This window comes from Gymnogyps californianus, chromosome 7 (assembly GCF_018139145.2).
Source record: "Gymnogyps californianus isolate 813 chromosome 7, ASM1813914v2, whole genome shotgun sequence".
Taxonomy (NCBI): Eukaryota; Metazoa; Chordata; class Aves; order Accipitriformes; family Cathartidae; genus Gymnogyps; species Gymnogyps californianus.
The window spans coordinates 14,454,573-14,469,974 of NC_059477.1; the positions used below are offsets into that span (position 1 = coordinate 14,454,573).

Consider the following 15,402-nt stretch of genomic DNA (forward strand, 5'->3'; position numbering starts at 1 on the left):
ATCTTTATTACTAGGGTCTCCCCACACTTTCTTCCCATCCTTTGCTTGTAGCCTTCAAGTGGACTAAAGGTGTTCCTATAATAATAGAGCCATCTAGTGGTAAAATCCACTTTAAAAACTAACTCTATTTTTTGTAAGTACTTCCAGCTGGCTAGATTACCCAGGGTTAGCTATCATCTTGTTCTGTCAAAACTGCTTGCATGTCTTTGGAAAAGCAAAAACCTCAAACTACTTTCAGAGTTTCAATAGCTCTAACTATCTAGCCTTTTTAATTACTTATTTCCTTATTAAAGAGAGTCCTTCAAGCTGAGTTTAATTGCCACATTGTCTTTTGGTGACAGTTCTCTTCTCCTTTCAGACTGTTTTTCAGAAAGAAGCCACAATGAAGACTGAAGTCTAGTATGCAACAAAGTACGGTTTAAGAGATTGTCTAATGCAGCAATTATATAGGCTGTGGTTTTTTCTTTCCCTTCATACACATTTATGTATATGCATGCATATATGTGTGTGTGTATAAATAATCAGTATCATTGTCAATTTTTTATATCCATCTTGCTTTCTGAAATCAAACAACAAACTGTAATGAGATGATTTTCTTACTACTGTTCTTGAGTTCCAAGTACCTCCATGTCACCTGGGGAAAAAAGTTGTAGCCTCTTTGGTTTAATAAAAAAAAGTTTGATAGAAAGGTGGCAATGATTGAAGGACATAATAATGATAAAGTTAATCTCCTGAAGTTCCTACAGTATTGATCCTTGACCCCTTAGACGGTGTTACTTGCACTGTTCTGGTTAATATGAACTCAAAACTCCCCTTTCCCCTCAACTAAAATAAAAGATGTCTTTGTGTCTGATCTTACTATACCCCACTGTTTATGGTGTCCCACTGTTCTTCCTTTCTCAAGCTTCTTCAGTAAGTTATATATTATGAAACAAACAATGTTTGATTGGACAAGTAATTAAGCATTACATATTCATATACAGAAAAGGTAAGTTCCTTTTTAGTTAACCACGTCTGTGATTACTTAGAAATCTTCTCTAATGAACTCACTTGGACAATGTCTTCATTATTAACAAGGTTTCATGAGATACTGTAACTATTTAAATGTCAGGTCAGCCCAGTTCACTCATTGAGGGGAGGAAAAAAAAGTCTTCCAAAAGCTCAAGTTTCAGCAATCGGGCATCGCTTACCAGTGTCACTATTGCACATTCAGCTGTCAGCTGTGCAGCACTGAACAGTGTCCGAACAAACCGGTAGATGTGCTTGTGATCAGGGTCGTGCTTGTAGTAGTCATCTGGAACTTCTTCCCGCTGAAAGAAAGTTCTCTGAATTACTGAAAATCTGTCTTAATACGGACTTTAAAGAACAGCCACACATGGTTGTTTCTTCTCACCGAGTAGAAGTGTATACAACCCTTCCCTGTCACAGAGACAGAACAAAATTATATACTGAAAGAAGCAAGCAGCCTTGCAATATTATGCATATTCCAAACAAAACACAATAGCTTTAGCTGATATCTTTGTTTTGAACACTTTTTTGATCTGTAAGGCTAACAGGAAAGAGCATGAACTACCATCATTTTTACAGGTGCTAACTATTGTCCATGGAACATTTTACAGACTAAAAGAGATTTTTTTTAAAAAAAAAAAGGTTTCTCCGTGCAAGAAAATCACAGATATATACACACCAGGGAAGCACTGGCTCTTCAAAAGGCAAAATTAAGAGACTTCATGAGATTCCCCTTCCAGCTGAGGAAGAGCTGAAGAACACATGTCAATAATTCTGTCACAGGTAGAACTGGAAGGTAACTTACACTATCTTCACAGGACTTGTTCTTGAGAGATTCCAGAAAGACAACAAAGCTAATGAACAGCCAGATTTAACTTTGACATGACGCTAAACTGTTTCTAAATACAAGGGAGAAGAAAAGCTTAGAAATAAACAGTCTGTAAAAGCAATCCTAAAATGAGTGTTTGAGAATTCTGACCCTGTCCCCCCAGACATTCTGATATTCAGCACTCTTCCTGGAGGGATGAAACTTCAAGAGCTCCAACTTTACACACTGGTTCCACAAGAGTGATACTGAATAAGTTTCTATCTACAGTCCAAGTTAGACCTATAGTACGGTAAAGATACCAGATGAGAACAGCATAGCTGCTTGACATTAAACAAGTAGTCATAAGGTAAGCAAAGCAGCAAGCATTTTCATGTGGTTTTGTAGTTTAAAATAGCCAGGTAACAATGTCAAGTAAAATGAAGAGGTAAGTTAACTTTGTATTCTCCACACAGCCTTCCAATACACCACTAACCAATGGAGGTTACCTCTTCAAGGTGGGCATGCAACACTAGGAATAACGTGAGCAGGATCCCCCTTGCATAAGTCCTGTGCTATGAGCAGCACAAAAGCACATCTGGAAGTACATTTTTGCTGACTGGAACTGAGGAGGAAAGGACTGAGACTGGTATTTGTGACTAAGCCCTGTGATGCTGGTAACTTGAAGTTTGTTACTTCTGCTATTAGGGTCAATAGAGCCTGGATTTGGACTCCTTGTGACTGAATCTTTAGAGGACAAGGTGTTCAGAGATTTCTTCCAGCTAATTAACCTCTTTAAAGGAACTGTAGGTACCCAGCCAAAACCCCATTGCTATAGAAACTAACAAGCCATTTGTATCTTTCCCCTCAGAAGTATGACATACAGCCATTACTATATTTCTGTCTGTATACTGCAGCAAGATAGAAGAGACCTTTAAGTGTTCCCTAAAGGACACAATGATTTTCCTCTATTCATACTCATTAAACAGGAGGTAGGCTATATGAAAGGATCAAAAGATGTCAGGTTGCTAAATAAAGAAAAGAAATTTTCTGATGAAGTGGAGTTCATCTTACATAAATAATTTTCAATGTGAAACAACAGATTCAGGCAGTTAAAGCAGTTTTGGACCAGACTTTTCTCTTGAAGTGCCACAGTCGATACAAGAAATCTTCTATATAGCTCTGCTCCTGAAGTTCATTATTTTTATTGAGTAAAGAGTTGTATTTATTCAAGTGTACAATTACTAGCACAATGGGTCATGTTTAGGGATGAAACTCTAACGAACTTAAAATATTTAATTGTATATTAAAACCTGTTTATTAACAAGCCAAATCTGTGACACAGATTAAGCTGCATTTACTCAGGTAAGTCCCAGAGCAAACCGAATTTTTAAAGCCACTAGAGCTTTGCTAAATTCATTTCAAATGAAATACAAAGGAAGTGGTTCTGTAGGACAATCATTAAGCTAGTGGTGCTCAAAAAGGACATTAAAAGCACATGCTCCACTCTTGAGCTTGCCAGTACCATGAGGTTTTGCATCTTAAAGATTGTCTAAAAAAGTGTACCAGGGCCAGTCACATTAAAATCACATGCTGAGTGCTCCTAGCTGTTACTACAAGCAGCATTAAGTGTATTTGCTTTAAAATTTTGCCTTTCAGGTTTTTTAAAGACCAAACTCACTGTGGCCTAGTTTGTGTGATGCTTCACGTATTATGTTCTCCTGTTTGCAGTCATTTAAAAAGTTAGGCACGTATCTACTAACCATGTCTTCCTAAATAAATAGGAAAGACTTTTAATTAAAGTAGTGTTAAAGAGGGGAAGAAAGGAGTCAGACAAAGTTCGGATACGAAATATGCAAGAATCAGCACATGCTTGCTTTCTATTTATATTCAAAGCATAGGAAACCAAACATACTTCGCAACGTTAAGAAAGACTGGGTTCTCTTCATGATCTAGCTGGTATCAAAAGTCCAGAGGATACTGTTTGCACTGTATTTTATATATAAAGATACAATTTAAGATCAATTTGCTTGTGACCTGGTGCTAAGACATTTTTATGACTTATACAGTACAAATCAAGATGTTAAAAAAATACGTATATTGATACACGTATCAATGATGAGGATCAAAAAGTTACACTTACTGTGAGAGGATGAGATTTTTCATCAAAAATATCCAATGATCTGTCGGAATCTCTACAAAGTAAAAATCTCTGTTTTAACAACAAGAGTTAATTGGTAATGCTATGCTCCACTAAAAAGTATTATTCATTAAAGAGGATAAAGGGACATACTTTATAGTTCAGCTTTTCCTAGAATATGGTATGAAGTTATATTGTATTTTTGCAGAGCATTTAACGATGACATCTTACGACTGAATATTTAAGAAGCTAAACAATGCATCGTTACCCATGTTCTCATATTATGCTTGGTACAGTTCTCCCTTAAAATGTGAAACAGTCTCATTACTAGCATTTATTTCAAAAAGGCAGCTGTAGTTTTGAAGCATACACTGTAACTAGCTATAATGGCAAGGGTTATTTGTACATGGGACAGTGTTCCTTCACCCATCAAAACCAATCTGTACCTCCGTATTCAGGAAAAGCTAAACAAAGTCCAAAGGCTGATTTGTGGCAAGTTAAGTGTGTTTTCCTCACTCCCTCTGTTTTGACTTCTTATGCTTCGTTCTTGATGAAGCACGTGCCATTGGATGGGTGTATTACTGACCCTGCCATATCAGCTCAAGAGGGGGTACAAAGAAGCAGATACAGCATAAAGTGCCAGATTTTTCAACTCCTTTAAGTTATACTAGCTGTTACTGAAGTGACCAAGAGCATATCCCTGGCTCAAAAAGAAAGTTGTTATATTTCAGCAAAAAAAAAAAGTTCACTCACCTGTTCTTTATATGGTAGAATATTGCTAATGTTACACTAAAAAAGAGAAAGGAAAAAAAAAAAGACTTAAAGCATATTCTATGCACACTATTTCACTGCAGAATCTGTTGTTCAGGGCAAAATGTTCAGAATCCATTATGTATTGGCTTCCTCTCACATTCTCGAGTACTCCGTCTCTCATGTCTGATGTTTACCTGCCTGAACAGAAACTGGCCAAATCAAATTTGCTAGCCAAACTACTTTTACATTCATTGTACAGGTATTTGTGCCATGAAATAAATGTTATGCCACATTTTAAACACACACCTTCATTGCCTGATTAGGTGACATTTATTGAAAATGTGGACTATTCACAACTAAAATATAATAAAAGTTCTCCTTGATGTTACATATACTGTTGTAGAGATTCTGCTGATGTTTTAACTCTGTATCTCTGGCTGTCTAATTTAGGACCTGTCTAAAAAAAAAAAGAGAATAATAAAGATGATATTATGCCAGCATAATCCAAGAAGGGGACAAGAACAGATCTCAGTCTCTGCTGAGTCAAGTAAGGCAATAGATGTCATATTGACACTCATCTACTGTGGCCAAATTTCACATATTTTACTAGCAGTGACAACAGGAATACTGCCATCACAGGAATCCATCACGGGCAAGCTTTGATCTGTTGCCAGCTGTACACCACTTCAAAATGGCACAAGCACCATCTTTTAGGTTATTTCTTCTCTAGAAAAGGAGGAGTGACATGCTAGATACCTTTGTTTGAAACCAAATTCTAAAGTGACAAATCAACTTAGACATTTCCAAACTCTACTAAACTGTTAAAACAGTAAAGCTGCCTGGGCCTGAAGCTACTTTGCCTTCCTTTCCCTGCAAGGACAGTAAAACTCTCCTCAATTCTCGGCTGGTATTGTCTATGCGCAAAGAACTGTCTCTGTGGTACCCAGAACAATAGGTCAAACAGCCATTTCCACTGGAGAACCAAGAAGACTAAATAATTATCAAACTCACCTACCTAAAATAACAAATACACGAAGAAAAAGTAGAAAGGCTACAACTAAAACCAAAGCCAGCAACATACTGTTATCCACAACTAGAGGGCAGGCTAATACCACTGGCAAGTAGCACACACACTCCTGCAAACTTTGCCTGCAACTCCATAGAAAATCCATTTCAAGTTTTCCCAGATCGAGAGTTTCTGGACTTGGCTTTCAATGTGAAGCCTTTGAGCTCCCCATCCCAACACACACTTTTAAACCCAAAATGCTGACACACTTCTGCACTGCCTCAGATTCTCAAGTGCACAATGATAACTACTTTGAAATACAACAGTACATTAGCTCTGTAACTAAAAAAAAAAAGCTCACTTCAGCAGTCATAATTAACCAGACCTCTACACCCCTTCCATAGTCAACCTGAATAAGCAGCGCTGTGCTCCTCTCATTCAAGTGTGCGACTGGTTTTGGAACAGACAAGACTACCACAAAATCCCAAATAAACCTTGAATGCTACTCAGTCCCTTGTTGATGACAAATGGTTCTTACCACTTTATTGTGCTTCTAAGGTTAGGTTGACTGACGGTGCTGTCATCTATAAATATTGTTGAGCATGAGCTGTATTTTTTCGTAAGCTGCCCAGGAGAAACCTTGGGGGGGGGGGAGGGAGGAAAAAAAAAGAACAGAAATACATTCAAGAAAAGGGATTCTGTAAGCTTTCATTTACCACACTGAATACTGGCTTTACACCTCAAGTCGTTACTGCAGAGGTGGTCTTTGTAGATGACTGCTCCTGCTATGTAAGCTACCGTATAGCCATCAAGTTCCTGAGGATACCCTTTGTGTAAGACAGGTTTATAAATCATCCCTTGTAAAATACAACATGATGTTTTCAGATAAGTAATTTTCAGCAGAAATAGCTGCAGCTAAAGCAGCAAGTCCTCTGATTTTCTCAGTTCTCCTCCATTCCATTCTTGCCAGTTCAGGTCTCAGTCTTCCCTCTCTTATGATGTACTTTCTTAGATTTCCCTGTGACTCCATAATCATCTTCTCCCTTCTTTTATATCCTATACCTTTACATTTTCTGGCTATCCAGTATCACTCCCTGTAAAGACAGTTTTGCATTTGGGGTTTTGTCTTGTTATATTTTAGAAAAAAAGAAACCTCTTCCTGACATTGCTCACTTCACTCATGTCTTGTGTAGTATCTGGAATCTGGAAATAAAGTACTACTATTACTCTTACTATCCTAATCCTGTCCATTTTATACTGTAAGAAATCTTCCTATATAACAGCAAGTCAGGCCTCCCCTGAGCATTTTTAGAGACTGCCTTGCGCTACAGCTAGGATGTCATAATTGAGGGAGGAGTTTTAATCAAGCAATTCAAGATTCATTAGTTTTTGCCAGAATCTTTTTAAATGCCTTGTCTAAAAACTTGAAAGCCTTCCATGTGAAAGTGTTGGCACCCTTCACAACTCAATGGCTGCCTGGGAATATCTCCCATTCCAGCTGAAGTTTGCCAGCAAAATCAACCCAATCACACTTCACCTTGGTGCTGGCAGACTAAAACTGGAACTGTTAATTGAAAAAGAAAGAAAACAAAAAAAAAGCCACCCCCCCCATAATCATACTAAATACAACAGACTTGAAATATCATTGTCTTACCAGTAACTTACCAGTAGACACTTTTGCTAGACAGTATTTTTTAAGCCTTGTGTTAATAACTTCCATTCCTAGCTTTACTAGTCAATAATTTTTTATCCACTTATTAATGACATTGCATCTTTTTTGTATATTTTTTGATAAGTGAAGTGTCAAAACCAACTAATATTTGCAGAAGCAGCTTAGAACATATTTTCAGATTTTAAAACTAATGGATTATCATTTGTTTATAATGCTGATGATAATGTTTGTTCATCATTCTCTTTTCATGCTGGATACATTTCTTACAATAAGTCCTGTAGTGATGCTCCAACAGCAAGTCATTTAAGACTTGTCATCTCAGCTGAGAAATTAATCCAGTTTTATTTCTGTTTTAAAAAAAACAACAATGTAGGCAGTTTGACTTATATTTTCTCCTTTAATGTTCTCAAATGTTCGAGACATACAACGAAAAAATCCATTCTTATTCTTTTGACATCAGCCATTCTATGCTCTGTGATACTGTGCCTGTTTATTTTTTAAAGACAGCCAAAGATAATTCAATTTTATCTTGCTAAGAAGGATTTGGAACACGTGTAGGACTATATACCGAGAACGACTACAGTTGTTTCTTGAATTTGTCTTTGTCCCAATATGCTAATATTATCTATATAGCACACTAAGAATTTGTTTTACTTACATGATTGATGTGGTTACTCTTCCTCTTCTCTCGCACTAGAAAGAGGGAGAAAGAATGTGAACTGAAAGGTTTCTAAAATACAATCCCAATTTACATTCAATAAAGTTATTCTATTAACCCATTCTTCTGAAGTACATGAGTATTAAAAGTTTCAAATTTGACTTTAGGTGTCTGGAAAAGCAGTTTGAGGAAAAAATGCTGAGTTTTATCAAGCTAGTAAACTACATACTACTTCCAACTATCCACATGTACATTTAGGAACTACTTCTACCCATTGCACTAAGGGAAAAATGTCTCAGCTTTGAAAAGATGCTGAGCATCATGAAAAACTGGATGATTTCAGGGAGTTCAAATAGACAATGTCCAACATCCAACAGCAACCACTTAGCAATCAGAAGTAAACACATCACACACTGAACCTGCCAAAGACACACACGGAGGAAGTGAGGTGCCCAGCATTATATACATGTTCTCTCTCCTCCTATTAGACAGCAGAAGGTAAAAAGGTATTTCACTGTACAGAAGATGCTGGCACAAGCTATGCCTATTTATCATATAACTGCAACCACGTTATTTGATCATTTTAAACTGTGTCAGCCTTTCAAAAAAGATTGTAAGGTTTAACTTCCAGCTATAACAGTAGCAGTAAAACAGTGCTGTTAAAGGAGAGCCGCGAGTTGCATACACGCAGAAAGCTATACAAATGTGACCAGCCTGGACAGGTGACTTCTCCAAAGTTTTGACCTCAGATCATTACCACTTGTTAGCAGGACACATTCTCTTACATATTTAGAAAAATTAACAATTGGAAGAGAGTATCCAAATTTTTTTTTCATCTTTTTGCATAAATCAAAACTCATAATCCTGAGAACATCTCAGTGAGAGAGAACTTACGGATACTAATTCTACTAGTTCTATGGAAGGTTAACTAAAGAAGATCCAGTGAAATTAGAAAATAAATTCTTCTGCCTGACTTGTCCACAAAAATACCCTGTACAAATCAATTCATCCAACTAATACAAACTTCAGAGAATAGTTTAATAGTTATCTCACCTAGCAGACCATTTTTCTACATGAACACAACTGTATACATTTCAATACATTACATCTGAAGAATACCGAATCATGTTTAAAAGCAATACTACCCCCAACAAAGATGTTCATGTAGTTTGAACGTTATTTGCAGCAAGGCTGAACGGCTGCACAGTGAAGCTGCACTACAACGTTCAAGAACTATGTCAACTTGCTAACTGCAACTTAAGCAGCGCTCATCTAAGTGTTTGAAATGTGCAGGTCAGATCCTCTCTCTGTTTGAAGACTGACCTTAGAGGCCTCGAGGAAAGAGGCCTACATTTCCTTGGTATCATCTCTTCTGGAGAATCATGCTAGTGCTTCTCTCCACTGCTCACAGATTATCTGAGCATTGTGAAGTTGATACAACTCACGATTTTACTACTTGCCGTAAGACTCTGAATAGCAGGACTGCAACTGACAGACCTGTCAAAATAATTCTACTTTTCTGTGGCAAAGCTATGCCAAGGTGGAAGACACACTGCAGCTTTCCATCAACACATCCAATCTCAAGTGCAACACTGTCGTAGAAAAAACAGCGCTTCAAACAAGAACCAACTATAAAAGGCACAGAAGTATTTTTAAAAGAATATCTTAAACTCCTTTTTAGTTGCAACTTCAAAATTTACTATTGTCAGAATTCTTTTTTATTTGTGCAATATGGAAATGCCTCCACTTTTTAACAGCATTTTGGAATACACAAGCTATAATAATTGTTCAAAATTGACTTTATTAAGTAAACAAGGGATCTGCAAAGAAACTGAAAATCCCAATACATCCAGGTAATTAAAACCAGGATTCAACAATAATTATGCTACTGAAACTATTCAAACAGTTTAAAACAACATATTCAAAAGCAACTGATACAGACTGATGGCTTACGCTTATTATTCCTTACAGAAAACTGTCCTTTAATTTTTTTTATTTTTTTTTTTTAATTTAAAGCAATTTTTAAAACAGTCCTTGGTCATAAAAAAACCCACCACTGGTTGAAGCTTGAATTACACTAATGAAGAAAGCCTTGCTCCTTCAGACTACCAGGATCCAGACTCTGAAATCTCCTGATATTTAAGCGTTTAGAAGAACAAGTGATTTTAAGTGTTAAGTAAAACAGCCTACGAACACATTTCTGTGTAAACACGCAAATTATTAATCCCTATGCTTTGAAAGAATTAAAGCAATTTAAGTGTTCTTGAGCTGTATAATTAAAATAGGCAGTTATTTTTCCAGTTTTTCTCCAGTCTTTTTTTAAATTGGAAAAAACTTAGCTTACCATCTGTTTGAGACTTGCTCAGGAAAATTGTGCTTGCTCTGGGATGATCAGATGGATTAGATTCCAAGGCTAAATCTGAAACAGAAAGGACAAAAAAAGGAGAGACCTTTAACAGAAGAAGATGATTACTGCAACGATTCCCACCCAGCCTTAAAATGCTCAAGCACAGTGATGGAGACAAGATCAGAAACACATAGAACGGGCTGTCTCTCTAAAGCAAAACCTTACTTTTGCCAAGATAAATAAAAATCTGACTTTTTCCCCTCTAAAAAAAAGCCTATAGGCTTATTCCTATTGCCATGAAACTCTGAAGTAGCTTATGGTTTCCATCAAAACAAAATCTGGAAAGGGAGATCTCAGAAAACATCATACATCTTCAAAAGTCAGTATGCGCCCCTGCATGTTAGGGTAGCGGGATGTGGAGCCTGTGCTCAGTAGCAGGCAGAAAGCTAGAACTTTATTAAAAGCATAATTTTTAAAAAAACAACAAAAAACCAACCAAACAAAAAAACCCCAAAACCGGACACTGCTGATCTTTCACACTCTGCTTTAAGTACCCAATACAGCAGGAAACAATCTCTGTGGTCTTATAAAAGAACCTAATAAATAACTTTTACAGTGCTGATAAATATCAAAACATGGATCTTACACTATTCTGTTCTTTTGGAATTTTAAGTAAAACCCCGTACAGCTAATATAGAATTATTGAAGACCAAAATGATTGCTTTAATCCTTTGCCACAATGAACCAGTGATAACATTAGATGAGGATATATTACTCCCTTAGATTAAGATGGGAGTGATCACTAAAAAGTTTGTTGATGAAACTGTAAACATCATGATGAAATTTTGAGCTGCATTAGCTTTGACAGAAGAAACAGCTGTTCTGAGGAAGTCATGCTACACACACACTGACTTACATGAACATATGAACAGAATAATCTAGCACTGTGATCCTGTACATCCTGGAAAGAGCGAATTCGCATCCGCTTACATTTGTCATTCTGATCTTCCTGTGTTCTACTTATGCCATGCTAACCATAAAAGCATGCAAGCTTGCAAACTTGCACATTAGTGTTTCAAGGTGGTACGCCAATGCAGTTGCCACACCCTTAAAAAACAAAGTCATCGAAGAAACACCATCTACTTTTAATGAAAAAAAAAAAAAGTCTTAAGAGCTTTTTATGCACTCAACCAAAAGAACTCTGGTTAAATAGTAGCCAAAGCATACACAAACTGTCTTGGTGCTGGAGGTCTTAACTATGTGAATGTTTTGTGCTACTGCACCTAACCCATAGCACAGCCACAGCCCTCATGCGTCAGCAAGGGAACGTAATTGCAAAAGTACGTGTGTCCCCAAGACTTCTCATTCCAGATTCCCACTGGTACACAACATTGGTATCCAGACCTGGATGTTTTCCAAGTTCTTCGCTTACAACATCACTGATCTTAGTCCAACAGTATTGCTCTGACACTGGTCCAGGATGCAGACCACTGTAATTTTGAATCTCTACTGTATAAGTAAGGTAGCCAACACCTATTTAGGAACACAAAGATTGTTCAATCAGGAATTTCCCCCCTTCTCAAAAAAGGCCAGTCAGCTATGAAAGCAGACCATCTCGAGCAGTTTTTAAAAGCTAACTTACAAAAACAGTATTTCTATTTTCACCTTACTGTGCTCATTCATGGCACACAGTGAACAGACACCTGAATTTAATCATGTGGTTAAAATGTAAGAAGTCCTGGTTTAGAAGCCCTAGAACGGAATTTGCCTTACAGCTCATACCTGAAGTACCACTAATACGCATTTGATTCTCTGAAAAAAAATCCAGCACACAATTGTATGCCATACTGGCACTTTTTAACTACCGTTTGTAATGTCTCAACAAAATAGTGTAACTGTTGTTTAAAATTTGTCCCCAATGTGGACCAGTTTCTAACACTTACTTAGCAAAATCACTTTTAAGAGACAGTATAGAGACCAACTCTAGTTCTAATGCTAGCACTCCATTAAAAAAAACCCAAACAACTTTGACACAGACCAAGGAATTCACTAATAATGGCAAATATTAAACAACTTCTTAGATTTGAGAAACGAGTGATTCAGAAATGGAAGTATTTTGCTAGTCTACCAAATAACTTAAGTATCATCAACAGGCAAAACAAGACTGCAATATGCAAATTTAAAATACAGATTATTATTAGCAAGTTATGATGCAAACTGGGCAAACAACTCAGAATTTATTTATTTACAGTTCAGCAGCAACTTTCAGAATAACTGGATAAGTCAGGTTAGAAAGGACCTCAGGAGGTCTCTGGTTCAACCTCTTGCTTAAAACAGGGTCAGCTACAAGGCAGAACTAGGCTGCTCAAGGCTTTATCCAGTTGAGTCTTGAAAGCCTCCAATGAGGGTCCACAGAGCACGGATCACCTTTCCCACTGAGGGAGACTAATGCCTACAGGACTCACTATGGAATGGTAAGGAAGAGCACGTAGGCCTGTACAAGACTTCTGTGATATTTAGGGGAAGGCAGCAAGGAAGACTGGGGAGGACCAAGCACAGGAAAACAGTGGGAAAAGGGCTACTGAATTCACTAACTCCTAACACAGAACTTTGTGTTTCTCCTTGTTGAATTTCATAGGGTTCCTGTTGGCCCAATCCTCCAGCCTATCTAGGTCCCTCTGCATGAGCAGCCTCCAGCGTATTGACTGTTGCCCAATTGGGTGTCATCTGCAATCTGGGCGCACTCCATTGCCTCCTCCAGGTCATTGATAATTGTTAAACAGGACAAGTGCTTTTTTTCCAGGGAAGAGACAGTACAGGATAACGCCCATCCTCCCTCACTGCATAAAAAAATACACTAACATCTTGACTTCCCTGAGGTTTTGATTTACTTTGAAACTATATGACTTGTTAAAGCTTGCTTCTTACACTGTTTTTGCCTCTTCTTGTACTCTGCCAGTCCCTATATCCATGCTTCTTAGATGTCAGAAATCAGGTCTAGGGCTAAAAGCACTACAAGAATTAAACACATGCAAATATAACCAACTTTCATCCCAGACAAGAAGGGTCTAAGATCTGCAGCACTGCAGGATGCACCAAGGGACACAAATACTGACATGGCCACACAAGTCAAACTGGCCCCCCTGAACCCAAGCAGACCCACACATTTGAGGAGAGGAACAGCAGTGAAAGGAAAACAGACTTTACTGGCTCCAGTTCCACAGTGGCTCTGCCAGACACAAGGTGCTTTCTGCTGGACAAAGTCAGGTGTATCAGCACCCATAGCACATTAAATCTGCAATGCAGTTTATACAACCAGAGTTAGGGTACTAATGAAGTCCAAGACACATTGAGCAACCCCTGGTACAAAACCCCACAAGAAGTGGTCAAGACCAACCGTAGCTAGGCTTCTTATCCCAGAATAATGTGGCATTAGCAGAAACAGTACATCTGCTTTTGTCTTGCAACAGACCGCAAAGAAAGATGCATTTAGTAGACCGCCTCCCTGTAGCTTTCCCCCTCTAAGCAGCCAGAGAATTTTAACCGTCCTTTGTGCTGTTCTCCCTGGACAATGCTTTTTTCCAAGCAATGGAAAAGTTAAGTCATATGATTTGCTCTTCCTAAACTGCCAGTGTTGCTCATGAAATACCAAAAAGCAACAGCAATACAGCTGATGAAGGAAGCATAAGGCAAGAGGCAGATAAGGACATGAGAAGAGGCAAAATGTAATGGGAAACACAACAAAAGAAAAGCCAGAGGAAGAGATTAGTCTGTCTGCAAACCATTTGACTCACAACCAAGTGTAACTCCTTCTACTTCATACTGGTAGCACTTACGAGTCCAAAACCAAGATATCTAGCCCTGAAAATAACGGTAAGTCTTGATTAGGAGCTACATCAGAAGGTGTGTGACGAAAAGCTCAAGCTTCACAGAAAGTTACCAGAAAAAGAAAGAAGCATGGTATGCCACAGGATGAACAGAAATAATGGGAATTAAAACATGCAGAAACAGGAATGAGAGAAATGAGAAAAGCAACAGGATGATATAAAAAGCAAGAAAACAACTCCAAAACATTTTTGTTCTAGAGGCTATCAACTCAACATAAGTCAAAACACATTTTCTATCGGACCCTCATTCATACTTAGTGATAAACAGGTGAGAAGGGAAGATTCCCACCAGAAATTAAGTCTGTGGGAGCAGCACAGTAATGTTGCCACGCTACAACAGCCCTCCACCTCTCTGAGAACTGTGTATTAAAAATAGCCTTCCCCCTTATTTCTCTGCATCTCTCGGTGCCATTTACTCACGTGGTACTACCAAGCTTGTCAGATCGACCCTGTCTCCAACTGGAGCACAGAGAAGCCTGAACTTGCTTCCCTCTCTCTCACCATTCTCATTTTAAAGAATCCCTTGCAGCTTGCTTGCCCTTCAGACAATCTCAGCTACCTCTGTTGCTGCTGTGCACTCCATGCGCTGATAAGAGCATACAGTCCCTCACAGGGCAGATCATGTTACTTTTAAAAGCAAACCTCTGCCCCTAGCTCAAGATCTTACATCCTCTCCTCAACATAAAATCTGCATGAAGACTTTACTTTTACTCATCTATGCCATATAAGAACGTGTGTGGGGTTTAGGAATTTATAATGCTAGCTAGTTATCTACCATTTTACACACCTCCACAGGTGATTTCTATTAAGAACACATCTTACACACTGCATCGTGCTACATACATTATCTCGTGAATAAAGCTGACAGTCAAAGATGTCACTGTTACTAAGTAGCAGCCTTTTGATGACTTCACTACTTTAGAGCACTAAACTATTGCATTTCCTTTAAGTTTTAGCCCCACCCTCTGCTTTACTAGGCAGCAGTAACATTTTGATACAGCACATATTTAAAGCATTAAATCATAAAATCACCTCTTTGCTGTAAATTGAGTTTCTTCCCTTGCTCAGTGGGTTACTAGCTTTGATTAATGTTTGAGCTTCCCTTATATTTCATTACCTTACAGTC

At 38.0% G+C, this 15,402-nt stretch overlaps 1 protein-coding gene across 3 annotated transcripts in view; it reads right to left on the reverse strand.

Annotated features, from left to right (window-relative positions):
* Positions 1–15,402, reverse strand: part of CCNYL1 (cyclin Y like 1) — a 34,733-nt gene that overhangs the window by 10,308 nt on the left and 9,023 nt on the right. For 2 of the 3 annotated variants that reach the window (XR_007766742.1, XM_050900041.1), the window contains exons 2-7: positions 10,387–10,461; positions 8,043–8,077; positions 6,251–6,351; positions 4,707–4,742; positions 3,957–4,008; positions 1,191–1,310 (exon numbers count right to left, since the gene is read on the reverse strand). Coding sequence is in view for 2 of the 3 variants with exons in the window: in XM_050900041.1 (XP_050755998.1) it covers positions 1,191–1,310; positions 3,957–4,008; positions 4,707–4,742; positions 6,251–6,351; positions 8,043–8,077; positions 10,387–10,461 (419 nt within the window). In the remaining variant the exon portion in view is untranslated. The remainder of the gene's footprint in view (positions 1–1,190; positions 1,311–3,956; positions 4,009–4,706; positions 4,743–6,250; positions 6,352–8,042; positions 8,078–10,386; positions 10,462–15,402) is intronic. The other variant, XM_050900042.1, reaches the window with a different exon arrangement.